We start from the raw sequence: 16,414 nt of genomic DNA on the forward strand, positions 1-16,414 counted from the left end.
TTACAACACATACATGACTTCATCTGACTAACACACCTATATACACATCTCTGTTACTCATCAACCCCACAAATCCTCCCTTTAGTATCTACAGTCTTTGGATTCTCTTTTTTCCATTTTTATTCCATTTAATCCTTCTTTTCTTTCTCTTATGTGTGTTACTGTATGTAGAGAAGCTTTCTAGGGTGACCAGATGATTATGTTAGGAAACTGCTCCATTGTCTGACATGTTTTATAAGGGAGAGATTCAAGGTCAACCATCCCAGTGTGAAAGTCTGTGTTTTTGTTTGAATTCACAACCATCTGAAAACAAAATCCAACAGTAAGCAACTTTTTTTGTTGACCTGAATTCATCATAAGATGTTTTTAAGATGACTGGCAATGTAAAAGATTTGTCAGATTTCGTCAAATATGAGACAAATTCAAATTCTGCAGTAAAGCAGCTCTGGATGTCATTATTCCGCTCTATTCAGTTCAATGTTGATTCAGTTCTGTTCTGTAAAGTGTCTGTGTTGCAAAAATAATCAATTATGATCCAAAGTCAAAGCAGCTCTGCAGAAAACTGCGTAAATGAATAATTAATAGGAGTAGGTTTGTTTTTATAAGCAATCAGATGTAGATTAAATAATTTGTCAGATTGTATTGTTAGAACAATAAAATGAGAGTGTCTATTTCAACTTAAAACTTTTGTCATTTTGCACAAGCAGATGCACTGATTGATTTACTCAAAGATAGCTTATCTCTTCATATTATGAGCAATTTAATGTTACATTGAATCACTGCAATGTCAGTATAAACATGTTCATTTATCGCAATCAAACTAAAGGTAAAACTAATTATTGGGTCAAATGACATCCCAATTAGAAGTCCATCAAGACAATGCTTGTAAAACATCTGGTCATTCTGGTTCTGCACATGTCTTCCGTCTCATGATCAGTGTTTTAGATTAGTATACCTGCTGTATGCACCCATAACACCTGCTTTTGTCTCTGTCTTGGGTAGGTTTTAAATAGTGAACTCTTTTTCTCACTGTGCTGTTTGTCCTTCTACAGGACAGCCTCTCCATGGCCTCTCCTGCTTTCCTTCTCTCTCTCTTTGTAAGTATCCAGGCTGAAGATCACGAAGATATTTCCCATCCCCTTTTACCAAACACAAACACACACATACATTTATATACCCTGACTGGTATATAACTCTGATTGGTTAGAACTGATTTCTTCGCTCGCTCCATGATTGTTGAGCAGCATTTGGTCCCTGTTGTTATGAACACATCCAGGTCTGTATGCTGAAAGGTTGTGAGCTCCGTGATATATTTAGCCGAATAATCCATTAAAAATGAATATTGTCATTATATATTCACCCCAATGTCGTTTCCCGTAAGATTTTTTTTTAAAGAATTATATTAATAATAATATTATTAAAATATTAATATTTTATTAATCAAGGATGTATATATGAGTGTATTATATATTATATATATAAAATATACACACATCGATCAGGCATAACATTATGACCACCTTCCAGATATTGTGTTGGTTCCCCCTTTTGCTGCCAAAACAGCCCTGACCCATTGAGGCATGGACTTCAATACACCCCTGAGGGTGTGCTATGGTATCTGGCACCAAGATTTAGCTGAAGATCCTTTAAGTCCTGTACGTTGCGAGGTGGGCCCTCCATGGATCGGACTTGTTTGTTCAGCACATCCCACAGATGCTCGATTGGATGTCAACACCTCAAACTCGTTGTTGTGCTCCTCAAACCATTCCTGAACCATTTTTGCTTTGTGGCAGTGCGCATTATCCTACTGAAAGAGACCACAGCCACCAGGGAATACCGTTTTCATGAAAAGGGTGTATATGGTCTGCTACAATGCATAGGTAGGTGGTACGTGTCAAAGTAACATCCACATGGATGGCGGGACCCAAGGTTTCCCAGCAGAACATTACTCAAAGCATCATACTGCTTCTGCCAGCTTGCCTTCTTCCCATAGTGCATCCTGGTGCCATGTATTCCCCAGGTAAGAGACACACACGCACCCGACCATCAACATGATGTAAAAGAAAACGTGATTCATCAGACCAGGCCACCTTCTTCCATTGCTCCATTGCTTTCGGCGGTCAGCATGGGCACCCTGATTGGTCTGTGGCTATGCAGCCCTATACGCAACAAACTGCGATGCACTGTTTATTCTGACACCTTTCTATCAGAACCAGCATTAACTTCTTGAACAATTTGAGCTACAATAGCTTGTCTGTTGGATCGGACCACAAGGGACAGCCTTCGCTCCCCATGTGCATCGATGAACCTTGGCTGCCCATGACCCTGTAGCTGGTTCACCACTGTTTTCTTCCTTGGTCCACTTTTCATAGATACTGACCACTGCAGACCGGGAACACCCCACAAGAGCTGCAGTTTTGGAGATGCTCTGACCCAGTCGTCTAGCCATCACAATTTGGCCCTTGTCAAACTCACTCAAATCCTTACGCTCGCCCATTTTTCCTGCTTCTAACACATCAGCTTTGAGGACAAAATGTTCACTTGCTGTGTAATATATCCCACCCACTAACAGGTGCCGTGATGAAGAGATAATCAGTGTTATTCACTTCACCTGTCAGTGGTAATAATGTTATGCCTGATTTGTGTGTGTGCGTGTGCGTGCGTGCGCGCGTGTATTAGAATGATTTCTGAAGGATCATGTGACACTGAAGACTGAAAATTCAGCTATGCAATCACAGGAATAAATTAAATTTTAAAAAATATTACTGATTTTTTTTCTGTATTTTTGATCAAATAATTGCCTAGGTGAGCATAATGGCAAGACGGTAGATGGAACGGTAGTGTAATATATAAGTGTGTGTGTATCCGTATCCGTGTATTGATTTGGAATGATATGAGGGTGAATAAATAATGCAACATTTTTATTTTGGGTTGAACTTTCCCTTTAAATGTTTTGGATTGGTTTTTCCTTTTTTATTTCTCCAAGAAACATTCAAAGATGCTCTTCAACTCTTCAGTAAGCAACTGACTTTTACTATTAACACATTCACTCTTGAACAGCATTTCTTTTGCTGTTTCACTGTTGTTTCAGCTCGTACTCTCGTACTTTACTCTCTCGTGTTCTAGAAACACATACTTCCTGTTCTCAGGTAATAGCTAGTTAGTTTGGCTCTGATGGTCTGGTGTGTTAGGCCAGTGGATTAAAGGCATTGGCTCATGTCTTCTCTGCTTCTCTGCTCTTCCAGGACGGAGGCACCAGAGGGCGCCGCAGTGCTATCGAGGCTGACATGAAGATGAAAAAGTGAACTGAGATGTTTCACTGCAGCTGTCATGGAAGTTCAATAGGCTTTATTTCCCTGTTTCTTTAAGAAGTTCTGGCTAAGTTTAGTTACTCAATGCCTTGGTGGTTTGATTCAGCAGTTCTACACAGTCTGATTACAGTTGGACACAAAAAGAAGAGACTTTTTAAGGGCTCGACCCCCTTTCACAGAAACTCTTCAGTTCAAGGCCTGAAAAACTGGTCCAGCAGACCTCACCAGACAGTTCAAACTGACCTCATGTTTATTTGGGGTTAGAGGAGCTGGGTAAATATTTTTGACTTGATGTCACAAAGTTAGCCGTCAACAATGGCCTCTTAAATAAGCTGAATGTACCACCATCATGACCACTAGATGGTTAGAAAGCAGAATGTCACTTTCTAAAGACAAGTATGAAACCTTACAAGCCATTGTACAAGACAAAGATTACCATCGCCTTATCACTTTGGGATGATGTGAAACTCTGATCGACTGAGGAAAGAGCAATAAAAATAAGCTTTTTTTCTTCTATAGGAATGAATATGGATCCTCAGATTCTTTGAACTTGATTTTTCCCTAGTCAGGATCCTAGATGCTTTGGATTACAGTTTAAAGGCCTACTGTACTATGTTCAGTTTGTTTTTGTTCTTAAAATAAGTGAGACTTAATTTGACATCTGTATGTTTAGAAAGAACATATAGTTTTGTACAGAGCCTTTGTGTACAGTGTTTTTGTATAGTGTCGTGAAATGTTTTAATAAAACATGAGAGTCTGCAACTAAACAAGATTTTCATGGTTTTTTTTTTTTTTAAGAATAATTTATTCCACCTGTTCTTTCAAACAAAAATACTATTACAAATGCTTCACTGGGAGACAATACCAGCTTGTCCCATTCGTTTCAGTCACAAGACAAAAATACACTGATAACTTAATGGCGTCAAACATTTTTCAGCAGAGGGATTCATATACAATCTGAACCCTCCTATTTCCCTGAACCTCAGTAAACAGTAGTGAAGAATCAAAACTGAACATTCTGCAGTTGCAACACAAGTCATACAAACATGCCACTGTGATCTTATCACACATGCAGTGTCACCTGACTAACACAAATAGTAACGTGTTTATTCTTTGATGATCTTTTACATTATATAATCCCAGATTATACATAATTGGTCAGTAAGAAATTAATATCTTTAAAAATCTTACTGACTTAAAACTTTTGAACTGTGTTTATGCATCGGGTTCCATGTTATTATTTGTATGTATATTAATGATCTTTTAAGTATCATATAAAGCAATATTATAACAACATAGCTGCTCATATTGTGATAGAAATGTCACCTGCACAATATCAACTTATTTTAAGTTTTAAACATTATTCGAAGAACTCTGAAATATATTGATGTGACAGTGAAAAACAATGTGCAAAATGAACATTTCCTAAAGTTGCCCTCATCCTTCTGAGACCTCAGGCATTGTCTTCTTATTTTACTCTTAATGCCACAATTTTAATAAAACTCAAGTACAGTAGGTGTGGCGGATGAGTAGAGCTTCCGTTTGATCAGCCGGTATTCCCGTCGGAGACACAAGACCTTCCCGCTCCCGAACAGGATCTTCAGCGGAGGCCATCCACCCATGTCAGGCTGCAGGACCACCGAGACTTCGAAGGTCGGCGTGAGACTCTGATCGGGAATGACGGTGCCCAGCTTCAGTAGTGTGCCTTTGCTTTCCATGAACATGTGGATCAGCGCGCCCCGTATCCCACACGGCTCATCTGTGGATGAGCGCAGGATGCCTCCGGCCACACGTGTGGTCATGTGCCTGGGCAGACGCAGCTCCTGGCAGCGCAGACTCGCTCCTTTGGCATCATAGAGGCACTTCTCTATGCGTTTGGACAGGTCGAGCTGAAGACGCACGTCTTCTCCTTCTTCCTCTTCCAAACTGCACTCAGATCCCAGACCTGTGAATGAGTAAATGGGAAGAATGTGTCAGGCTCAGATGATCAGACAGAAACTTTACGCCTCAGCAGTTTGAGAGTGACCGATGGATCATTAGATTAGGATCAGGAAACTAACACCGTCAGCCTGTAATACAGTGTCATCAGCTGATCAAAGCTGTTGGACTTTAGTGAGCAGAATTAATATGTTGCAAGTTTTTTAAAACTGGAACAATGTACATCCCTGCTCATAGTGTTATCAATAAAATAATCACTTGTTCTTTAAAATTGACCTTAATGAAAAATATTAGGGCAGACTGGGGAAGTTGTCACAATTCGTAAAGTCTTGATACAGAAAAGCTTTTGAACATTAAAAGATAAAGTTTGATACATTTTGATGTACACTATATACAAGTTATCAATGTGAATATTCTATTAATTGTATATTAGTTAAAAATTATGAAACAACCAAAATGAAAAGGGTAACAAAAATGTCAACTAATAATTTATATGTTTAAAACTGAATGTCATGTTGGAGCAAATTGTCACATGTCTTATATGTTTTAATTTTATACAATAAAACATATGATTTAATATAATAAATATAGAATTTATTAATTGCAATAATTGTTGAAAAGTGTGAAAAATACATTCCATTATTTAAATATATAACAACTTAAAATGATTTTTAAAAGTTGATGTGAATTATAACTTTTAAAAAAATCACAATGATATACATTAGGGCAAAGGTCAACTAATAATGTATATATTTTTTTTATTATTATTAAATGTCAGATTGTAGCAAGATGTCACGTTTTTTGTAGTTTTATGCAATAAAATAATTATTATATTACGTAATAATGCAAATGTTTTAATATAATAAATATATAGCCTAATGTATTAATGGCAATAATTGTTGGTCAATATATTGTTATAACTTTAAAAATAGGATAAAATATATAAAAATAAATAAATTAAATATAAAAATGTACACGTGACAATTTGCCTCAACCGTTTTTCATTCAAAAGCATCCCAATTTAGCATTATTGAAATAGATTATTTAAAACCAACATACAAAACCAAAACTTTTGACATAGCCTAGTTACTGAGACAGAGCGCCTGTGACAACTTATCCCCTTTCCCCAACAATATATCGTTATGTATAATGTATCGTTAGGTATAAGATTCTTACTTGATAAGCTCTGTGCTTTCATGAGCCTGCCGCAGTCTTTTACTTTCTCTCTGTCTGATCTAAAGCACTGTAGAAAGCTCAGGTTCTCCGCTAGGTTTTCCTGCACGCTCCTGGCGGACATCCCGTTACCGAAAACGAGAGCTTGTGTATAGACCATTTTAACTTGATTTCCTCCGAGTGTTTCCCCGAGAGCTCGCCCAACTCTTCCGCTGAGTGTTTCTTTGTTCCTTCCATGTATGCGAGAGGTTGAAATGTGAGGCTCTGTCACGGCAGCCTGTATTTATACTGAGCTCTGTTGTTGCATCAGCTGAAGTTTGTGGGATGGGCGACCTTACGCAAACCAGTGAGAGGTTAAATCAGATCATGCAACCTCACCGGCTTCTTGCGTTTATATTATATTATATTATATTATATTATATTATATTATATTATATTATATTATATTATATTATATTATATTATATTATATTATATTATATTATATTATATTATATTATATTATATTATATTATATTATATTATATTATTTCTTTTAAGGATTTTGGATTTAAATGTTATATATTTATATTATGTAGTAACATAGCCTAATGTTTATATTTTTAGATGCTGTGACTGATCACTATTTCCTTTAACAAAATTTTGATTCACCTTTTAGCTTTTTTTAAATTATTCATGGGGTATTTTTTTCTATTTTATTAGTTTAATTAATTTAATTCACTTAAATTACATACTGCTTTATTTATTTATTTTACATGTCGTTTCTCAATTTGAATTCAGACAGTGATATTAGACATGTTTATTCACAGGTGAGACTCACATGACCAGAAAGACAAACACTGCATTCAGTAAAATCCAGTTGAGCAGCCTGTCAACAAAGCACTCTTAAATGGATAGTTCACCCAAAAAGAAAATTCTGTCATCATTTACTCACTTTCAAATTCCAAACCTGTATGAATTTCTTTCTTCTGCTGAACACAAAAGAAGATATTTTGAAGAATATCGGTAACCAAACAGTTGGCTGACTTCCACAGTATGGGGAAAAATAAATAAATAAATAAATACTATGAAAGTCAATGAGGTGAACTATCTTTCACTATCAAACTAACTTTTGTGAACTATCCCTTTAAGAGCAAAATGCTCCTCATGACCCAGAAAATATTTCCACACTCTTACAATCACTCTTTGAAATCTACATATTTATAAGGCTTAAATTTTGATTTAATAAATAAACTGTGATCTATTGTACCTGCTTTTTAAAACAGTATTCACTACATTTAAATCTCATTCTAGTTTCTTTTTCTGGCAATCAGTTTTACTCTAAAATGATGTGCTGAGTTTGATTCTATTTTTTAATGAAGGATAATATAAACCCGAAATGAGAACATATCTGTGACTAAAGTCTGTCTGATTTGCTGATCTGAAGAGCTTTTACAGTCTTACTGGCATTTCTTAGATCATCAACTGTCTGTTTGCTGTCTGTCAGTCTCTGAGTCATGATGAGGGACTTTTCCTCGTGACCTCACCTTTGTTCTCTGTCATTAACCAACCAGTTGCCGCTATGATGTCATATTGCACCACTGAATGGAGAACCATCTTACGATGAGGAAGTAGATGAGACTTCTTTAGAACCACCTTCGAGAAGTTGCAGGTTATGTAAATGAGGAAAGAACAAAAGTGAACCACAGATCTCTTATATGTATTCCTGAGTGGGTGAACAAGGAAGGAAGAATAAACTAATGTAAACCTTTGACCATGAAGTGTTTTAATAATGTGATTACATGTGCAGAATGTGATTGTGTGTCTTCACTGAATCAGCTGTTAAGAAAAAAACATTCATGTGACCTCAAACTAGACTTAAGTCGAGATATTTCTTTCCAGTTCACAGCTCCTCACCAAAGAGGAACGTCATATCAGTCTTCGTTGATTTTGATCACAAAACTTGTGATGGTTCATCCATTAATGTCAAAGTAAAACCAGATGAACATGTTGTCTCAATCAGCTGCTTAGATGGATGACTGAGATTATTGATTCATGGGAAGCCCCTCAGTCAACAGACTGAGATACACTGTAAATATCACAATAATAAATAACTACACCCTTAATAAAATCTAATAAAAGTGATTTTTGAGATGGATATCTCACAATAATTGCTTAAAAATCCATGGTTTCATTTTGTTTAAAATTTACATTTGTTATTTAAGTTTTTTTATTTATTATTTGTATTAATTATTACTCACTCCATAACAAAAACTTAAGAAACTGAATAAGTTACACATAATAAAGTATTGCAAGCAAATTGAGGAACATCTCAAGCAAAGAGAGTAAACAGTAAGATTAATACTTGTGTTTTTATACAAAATTAATATAGGAGGAAATCTGTTGGTGTTTAATGTTTTATTAGGTTTGAATTTATATGGTTTATGCTACTGTAGAAAGTAGAAAACCTTTTACTCAGTTAAATTAAAATATTTTGTTAATTAAAATGTATTTTGTAATAATAATACTTTATTAGTTTAGTATTTATTAATAATGTATTTTATATAAAATTTTAAATACATTTTCACACACAATTCATTGGAAATAGATAGCAGTCTGAGTGTGATAAAAATGAATCAGTTTGTCAATCCACCAATGAAATTACATCAGCTCAGCTGTAGAAACCTGATGGACTAGTTTGCTAAATTGCTCCGCTGCATTCACTTTAGTGTAATGGGCTTTATAGATTATAATTCAAAAATATTAAAATTAGCTATCAGCTGATCTGTGGATAAATGTTTGATTAAAATATATTAGTTATAGACAAGCAGTGATTCAGTTTGAATCTTCCCAGTGTTACGAATCACCTTCGTCATCACAACTTGTTTAACATGTTTCTCTCATTCAGTGTAATTGTGCCAAGGGACATGTAAAATAATACAACTAAGAGGAGAGCTGTTCACTGGAAGAAGGAGTCTTTCAAAAACATTTTTTGAGAGGAAGTTCTTCAGTAAGGAAACAGCCTCCAAGGTTACCATTTCTGCTACAGGCAAAAATGAATTTTATTTCTTGTCAAATATTTTAGAGCCGCAAGAAAAGCTTTGTTAAGAAGTAATTCCTTTCAGTCCTTTTGGAACATCTTTAAGTAAAAGTCCTATGCTTTGTAGGTGCTACCAATGCATTATCTTTCAAAATATTCAAAGCCTAGTAGTACTGTATTGCCTCTGAAGATAGCATTGACAGTAGCCTCAAGTATAATGTGGAGACTTAAGACACATGTATTAATGGCATTATATTTGACAAAATATCATGTAATATCAAACTTTATTTGCATTTGCAGATAAATTTAGCTAATTTGTACACTTTTATGTGCGGCATAGGTGTCCAAATTCATTTTGAGGCCACTGTTCTTCCGTATGTTACAAGTGTCACCTATGAATATCCTTATATCGGCCACCGGAGGTCACCCTCCACTGAGTTTTGAATCATGAACCCCAGAATCCTCACCTGGCCTGATTGCGCAACACCTTTTAGCCACTTCAAAGACTATTAGCTAGTGTATGGTTCAGCATCACCATCAAAAATGACCTTTTTTATTTCCAAGAAATGAATGTATTGATAATGTTTTTTTATTTAATATTTTGTATTGTATATTTTTGGATTGTATTTTTAGGGGATTTTTATGGTACTAAATTATATTTATAGAATAATTATGATCCATTTATTACCTGTTAACCACTTTTTGAGCATGATAATACAATTTCCAGCTTAAACTGACAAATCTCAAATGCTTTAGAACAGACTTAAAGCTGCAATATGTAGATTTTTGCCGCTGGGTTGCCTGTTCAAAACAAAGGCGTAGCTTGATAACACCGAGTTTGAGGGCGGAATTTTGGGAGACATCGTCTTCACCTCACAGCCAGGGGAAAAGAATCTGATGGTACTCGGGCAGAAATCATGTTCATGGATAATATTATTAACGTTACTGTAGTATGAAGCAGTGCAGGGCCGAGTGATGTTGGAGCTGAACAAGGCCGCTGGAGCGATTGATAATGAAAGACGAACATGACACATGCCTCGCGAGCAGCTGCACTTTTATTAAGCCGCAGTTGCCGTTTCCGATCACGCATACGAGGTAACAACAGAGATTGTATATTATAGGGAGATGAGAGGGTCTTTATTAGTGATGGGTCGTTCGCGAACGAGCCGACTCTAAGAGTCGGCTCTTTTATGTGAACGTCGGGAGCCGGCTCACATATCTGAAGAGCCGACTCTATTTTTCAAAATATAGCCTATAGAAATTAAATCATTATGTAATGAATGGTTTTAATTTTATTTAAAACAATAGACTAATAATTCAAAGAACAACACAAAAAATTATAATTAGGCTATATAAGCACACACACTCTTTCGTTTCGACTGTCTGATCAGCCTCACGGTCTGTAGTCGAAACTCGGAGGAGAGGAAAAACAGCATTTCTGAATGCAAACTCTCATAAAATAAAAAATATGGCCAGCAGTGTGTGTGTGTGTGTTCATTATGAATAATATATCCTAACTAGTGAGAGCTCATATGGCAATAAAAAAAGAGAAAAAGAGGGACCAGTTTAATCCTTTCAGTTATTTATTTTTCTTTAATATTTAATATGGGTTCTATTATGTTGTTCAGATTTTATTTGTTTTGAATGTTGGTTCTATACATTAAAAAGTTGTAATTTAAATACAAATGTTTAATAGTATTTTTTTTTTATAACAAATCAATGCATTTTTAAAGAAATTGTGAGTATGAGTTAATTTAATAATTTAATTAGAACTGTTTTCACACCTATCATAATCAAAGTCATAGTTAAAACATGTATTATTTAAAGAGCCGTTTGTGAGCCAAAAGAGCCGGCTCTTTTCAGGGAGCTGAGTCAAACGAGCCGGCTCACGAAAAAGAGCCGGAATGCCCATCACTAGTCTTTATCTCTTACCATTGGAGAAAGTGTAACGGCTAACTTAATCACGTGCGGCACCTCTCAGCCTATTGTGCAATGGCAGTGACATCAATGCCCGCCGTTCAAAACTGGTTCAGAACTATGGTTCAGAACTCCTTCCCTGCGGGTTGCAAACCAACTGGAGAGGTGCGTACCGCCATCTGCTGTGCTGGAGTGTGATGACGATGTAACACAAGGTAGATTCCCTGTTTTTCAGGCCACTATTTTTCAAGAATGTCATTAAAGCTGTAATTGTTCTCCCATATTTTATTCCTGTCTTTGAAATATTGTATATGGTTATTTCTGTAATACCCAAGGCTTGAATATCTCTTATAAGATCAATTCTTTCCTGTTCATATTTTTAGAGTTGTGTTTGCCCATGATATGGAGTGTTGCATTAAGATTAGTGTGACCTATTCTTAATCTTGTAAATATAATAAATTCCATTCTATTATGACTAATTTTACCTTCTTTTATGTTACTTTGTTTTCTATAGAAATGTCTTCCTTTCTTACATGAGTACTGGTATTTCTGCCATTTCCCCCCACAAGCTTGTTGAATCAAATTTCCTTCTGCCCTGCTTAAAGGTGCCCTAGATTCAAAAATTGAATTTTCCTCAGCATAGTTAAATAACAAGAGTTCAGTACATGGAAATGACATACAGTGAGTCTCAAACTCCATTGTTTCCTCCTTCTTATATAAATCTCATTTGTTTAAAAGACCTCAGAAGAACAGGCGAATCTCAGCATAACACCGACTGTTACGTAACAGTCGGGGTGTATGCCGCCAATTTTTGCATATGCCAGCCCATGTTCCCAACATTATGAAAGGCATTAGACAAGGGCAGCCAGTATTAACGTCTGGATCTGTGCAGAGCTGAATCAACAGACTAGGTAAGCAAGCAAGGACATTAGCAAAAAATGGAAGATGGAGCAATAATAACTGACATTATCCATGATAACATGATATTTTTTAGTGATATTTGTAAACTGTCTTTCTAAATGTTTTGTTAGCATTTTGCTAATGTACTGTTAAAAGTGGTTAAAGTTACCATCGTTTCTTACTGTATTCACGGAGACAAGAGCCATCGCTATTTTCATTTTTAAACACTTGCAGTCTGTATAATGTAGCATTAGCCGTTAGCCACGGAGCATAGCCTCAAACTCATTCAGAATCAATGTAAACTTCCAAATAAACACTGTACTTACGCGATTAGACATTCTGCATGACAAACACTTTGTAAAGATCCATTTTGAGGGTTATATTAGCTGTTTGAACTTAGTAATAGTTAATGTTGGACTGCAGTGCACATAATGGCCACAAGAGGGGACTATGTTTATGTATATGGCTGTTTTCCGTATGAGGTACTCTTCTGAGTGAGTGATAACGTTGTACATTTTCTGTCGCTGCTTGTGGAGATTAAAGAGTTCAGTCTCTCGGGAATTATTGTCTTTTGTGTTCATTCGGCACAACACCACAATAATCCACATGTAAAACTATGTGCAGCACACGTTATGGTAAGAGGCGTGACCTTTCCGGGCAAGGTGCGCTCTCTATGGCTCTGGGTGCGCTAAGCTGCTGTTGAATCACAACACAGGAACCGCTGGCACAATCAGAACTTGTAACGTATTTCTGAAGGAGGGACTTCATAGAACAAGGAAGTCATCAGCCCGTTTTTATGACAGTGGAAACAGCGGTATACAGACAAGTAAATTATGTGAAAAATACTGTGTTTTTTTACACGCGAAACATGAACACATGTTATATTGCACACTATAAACACAATCAAAGCTTCAAAAAAACACGAAAAACGGGACCTTTAATGCAGGTCCCCTTCGAGAGAATTGGCATGGACCTCATCGGGCCATTAGAGCGATCAGCACGAGGACATCGTTTTGCATTAGTCATTGTGGATTATGCAACACGATATCCAGAAGCAGTGCCGCTCCGCAACATTTCCACTAAGAGTGTTGCTGACGCACTGTTTTCTTTAATCTCCCGAGTGGGGATTCCCAAGGAAATCCTCACTGATCAGGGCACGGCGTTTATGTCACGGACGTAACGTGAACTTTACAAATTATTGGGCATTAAATCGATTCGGACCAGCATCTTTCACCCAAAAACGGATGGGCTGGTCGAACGGTTTAATCGCACGCTTAAAACAATGATTCATAAATTCGTTCAGGAAGACGCCAAAAATTGGGACAGATGGTTGGAACCCCTGTTGTTCGCTGTGCGAGAGGTCCCACAAGCCTCCACAGGGTTTTCCCCCTTCGAGTTGCTCTATGGTCGCCAGCCCAGGGGGGTGCTGGACGTCATAAGAGAGACTTGGGAGGACGGATCTTCTCAATCTAAAAATGAAATTCAGTTTGTGATGGACCTGAGAACAAAACTCCACACTTTGGGGCAGCTCTCTGTGGAGAATTTGTTACAGGCCCAGGACAAACAGAGCCGGCTGTATAATAGGGGAACCAATTTGTGTAAATTTGCACCGGGAGATAAAGTGCTTGTATTACTCCCAACGTCAAGTTCAAAATTACTTGCAAAGTGGCAAGGACCATTTGAGGTCACACGGCAAGTTGGAGAGCTCGATTATGAGGTAATACGCTCAGATAGGAGAGGAGCACATCAAATTTATCACCTCAGTCTCAAAAAATGTAATGAGGGAGAATCAGTGATGCTGGTGACGGTGATTAGCGGAGAGGATGATCTTGGACCAGAAGTAAATATAAAAAAACAATCTCTTGCTCTGGCCCCAGGGGGAGATCACCTCTCGCCCTCCCAACTCATTGATTCGTACAAACCTCATTCAGCACCATATCGAGACATCGCACCTAATTGTTCCTGAACTACTTTTTTCTTGTGTTCAGGCAAGCGATAAGGCCGGCTGCGAACCACCAGCCAGCCTTATCGTTTGCCTGAACACAAGAAAAAAGTAGCTCAGGAACAATTAGGTGCGATGCTTGAAATGGGGGTAATAGAAGAATCCAACAGTAACTGGGCAAGCCCGATAGTTTTGGTTCCTAAGACGGACAGCTCAGTGCGGTTCTGTGTGGATTTTCGCAAGGTGAATGCTGTGTCGAAATTCGACGCATATCCAATGCCACAGGTTCCCCTTGTCTCCATTATCCCGAGATAAAACAGCTTTCACAACGCCATTTGGATTACACCAATTTGTTACACTTCCTTTCGGGCTGTTCGGGGCACCGGCTAACTTTCAGTGGCTGATGGATAGGGTGTTGCGGCCCCATGGTGCATATGCGGCTGCCTACTTAGATGATGTCATTATATTTAGTAATGATTGGCAGCGGCATATGCAGCATGTGAGGGCGGTATTGAGGTCGCTGAGAGGAGCTGGGCTCACGGCCAACCCGAAGAAGTGTGCGATTGGGTGCGTGGAGGTAAAGTATCTGGCTTTTTTTATACTTGGGACATGGACAGGTGCGTCCCCAAATTGATAAGACTGCAGCAGTTGCGAACTGTCCACTTCCCAGGACCAAAAAGGAGGTGAGACAGTTCTTGGGGCTGGCGGGATATTATAGAAGGTTTGTGCCTAATTATTCGGACCTCACCAGCCCCTTGACTGATCTTACTAAAAAGGAAGCACCAGATACAGTCCAGTGGACGGAGCCATGCCAGCAGGCGTGTAAAGGCTGCTCTGTGTGGCGGGCCCTTGCTTTATTCTCCTGATTTCTCTCTCCCTTTTTTGTTGCAGACGGACACATCGGACAGGGGGCTGGGTCCTGTCCTGTCCCAGGAGATAGAGGGGGAGGAACGGCTGGTGCTGTACATTAGTCGTAAGCTCTCTAAAAGAGACTAAGTACAGCACCGTGGAGAAGGATTGTTTGGCCATCAGGTGGGCTGTCCTCACCCTCCGCTATTATCTCCTGGGATGGGAATTCACCCTCTGTTCGGACCACGCTCCCCTGCAGTGGCTCCACCGCATGAAGGATACCAACGCGCTAGGGCTGTAACGATATGCGATATGAAACCGAAATCGCGATACGCAGGTCCACGAACCTGTATCGCGATGTGAGAAGGCAGAATCGCGACACACCCCTTCCAACTCCCAGAGTTATCCTCCCTGTCCAGATCCAATGCTACCACATTTTTAAATTACTATAAGTATTAGGGGTGTAACGATTTATCGTAGATGGTGTGTCTCAATCAGCTCTCTAGTTCAGTAAGTGTTTCGGGCACACATTGAATCTTGCAAGCAGGTTTAAACGTTTCTCATGTCAGTCTCTTGCATGGTCGCGTGAGAAAAGTCGTGGCTTTCGCTTGCGATGTTTTGTGGGGCCGTTCACATATTGCGTCTTTTCTGCGTGCAAGTCAGTTATTATTTTCAAATGTAGCCGCGCGGCAGGCACACTCATAATGGGATCGACGCGCATGCAATTCTCAACTACATACATCTTTTAAAAAAAAGTTCTAGGGCACCTTTAAGGTGACTGCTACTTTGAGTGCTTCCTTAGCCATTTTATCTGCCATTATATTCCCATGTATCCCAATCAGAGTTTCCGCTAGAAAAAAATGGTGCCGGTCAAAGTGACAGAGGTTTCGTTTTCCAGACATTTTGATGATATGCCGGTCAAATATCGCCTCTTAATTAGTCAAGTTGAGGAAAACTGAAAGCAGTTTATGTAACTTAAAAAATGACATAATCAGGCCGTATATGCAACATGTTTATTAGCCTAACTTTCAAATAGACGAAAAAGAAAAATTCAAGTTTCGGGCTTCGATGAGCATAGATGCTCCCTGGTTTTCACGGTGCATTGTGGGACTTTTCAGGGAGCGAACGTTTCAGTGCCCTGGAAGGATTCTGCGATTGAGACAGCCCTTAAAATGGCCGACTCCCTGGTCAGTGCCCTGACTACTGAACTAGGGAGCTGATCATAGACAGTAAAAGAAATGGACACAGCGACCCCATTGGAACTCAATTGAGACAAGTGAAGCCCATTTTTAGCGATTTCTAGCACTTCCGTTTCTGACGCGCAGAGTCATACTCAAACTAAGCTTGATGACTTCAGCAACCTGT

General features: G+C 38.3%; 2 protein-coding genes across 6 annotated transcripts in view; one reads left to right on the top strand and one right to left on the bottom strand.

The window, feature by feature from the left end:
* brd8b (bromodomain containing 8b) overlaps positions 1 to 4,079 on the top strand; it is a 28,462-nt gene extending 24,383 nt beyond the window's left edge. For 2 of the 5 annotated variants that reach the window (XR_010895543.1, XM_067390629.1), the window contains exon 19: positions 3,246 to 4,077. Coding sequence is in view for 4 of the 5 variants with exons in the window: in XM_067390629.1 (XP_067246730.1) it covers positions 3,246 to 3,305 (60 nt within the window). In the remaining variant the exon portion in view is untranslated. Of the gene's footprint in view, positions 1 to 1,052; positions 1,098 to 3,245 lie in introns of all 5 variants that reach the window. The other 3 variants (XM_067390660.1, XM_067390651.1, XM_067390645.1) reach the window with 3 other exon arrangements.
* A 37-nt stretch (positions 4,080 to 4,116) lies between these two features.
* On the bottom strand, positions 4,117 to 6,662 carry si:ch211-39i2.2 (DNA damage-inducible transcript 4-like protein-like). The gene is made up of 2 exons (XM_067390667.1): positions 6,426 to 6,662; positions 4,117 to 5,256 (listed from the first exon to the last, which is right to left on the bottom strand). The coding sequence occupies exons 1-2, from the start codon at positions 6,580 to 6,582 to the stop codon at positions 4,805 to 4,807; spliced, it is 609 nt and encodes a 202-aa protein (XP_067246768.1). The 5' UTR covers positions 6,583 to 6,662; the 3' UTR covers positions 4,117 to 4,804.
* Positions 6,663 to 16,414: the final 9,752 nt, after the last annotated feature.

This window comes from Chanodichthys erythropterus, chromosome 1, assembly GCF_024489055.1.
Source record: "Chanodichthys erythropterus isolate Z2021 chromosome 1, ASM2448905v1, whole genome shotgun sequence".
Lineage (NCBI taxonomy): Eukaryota > Metazoa > Chordata > Actinopteri > Cypriniformes > Xenocyprididae > Chanodichthys > Chanodichthys erythropterus.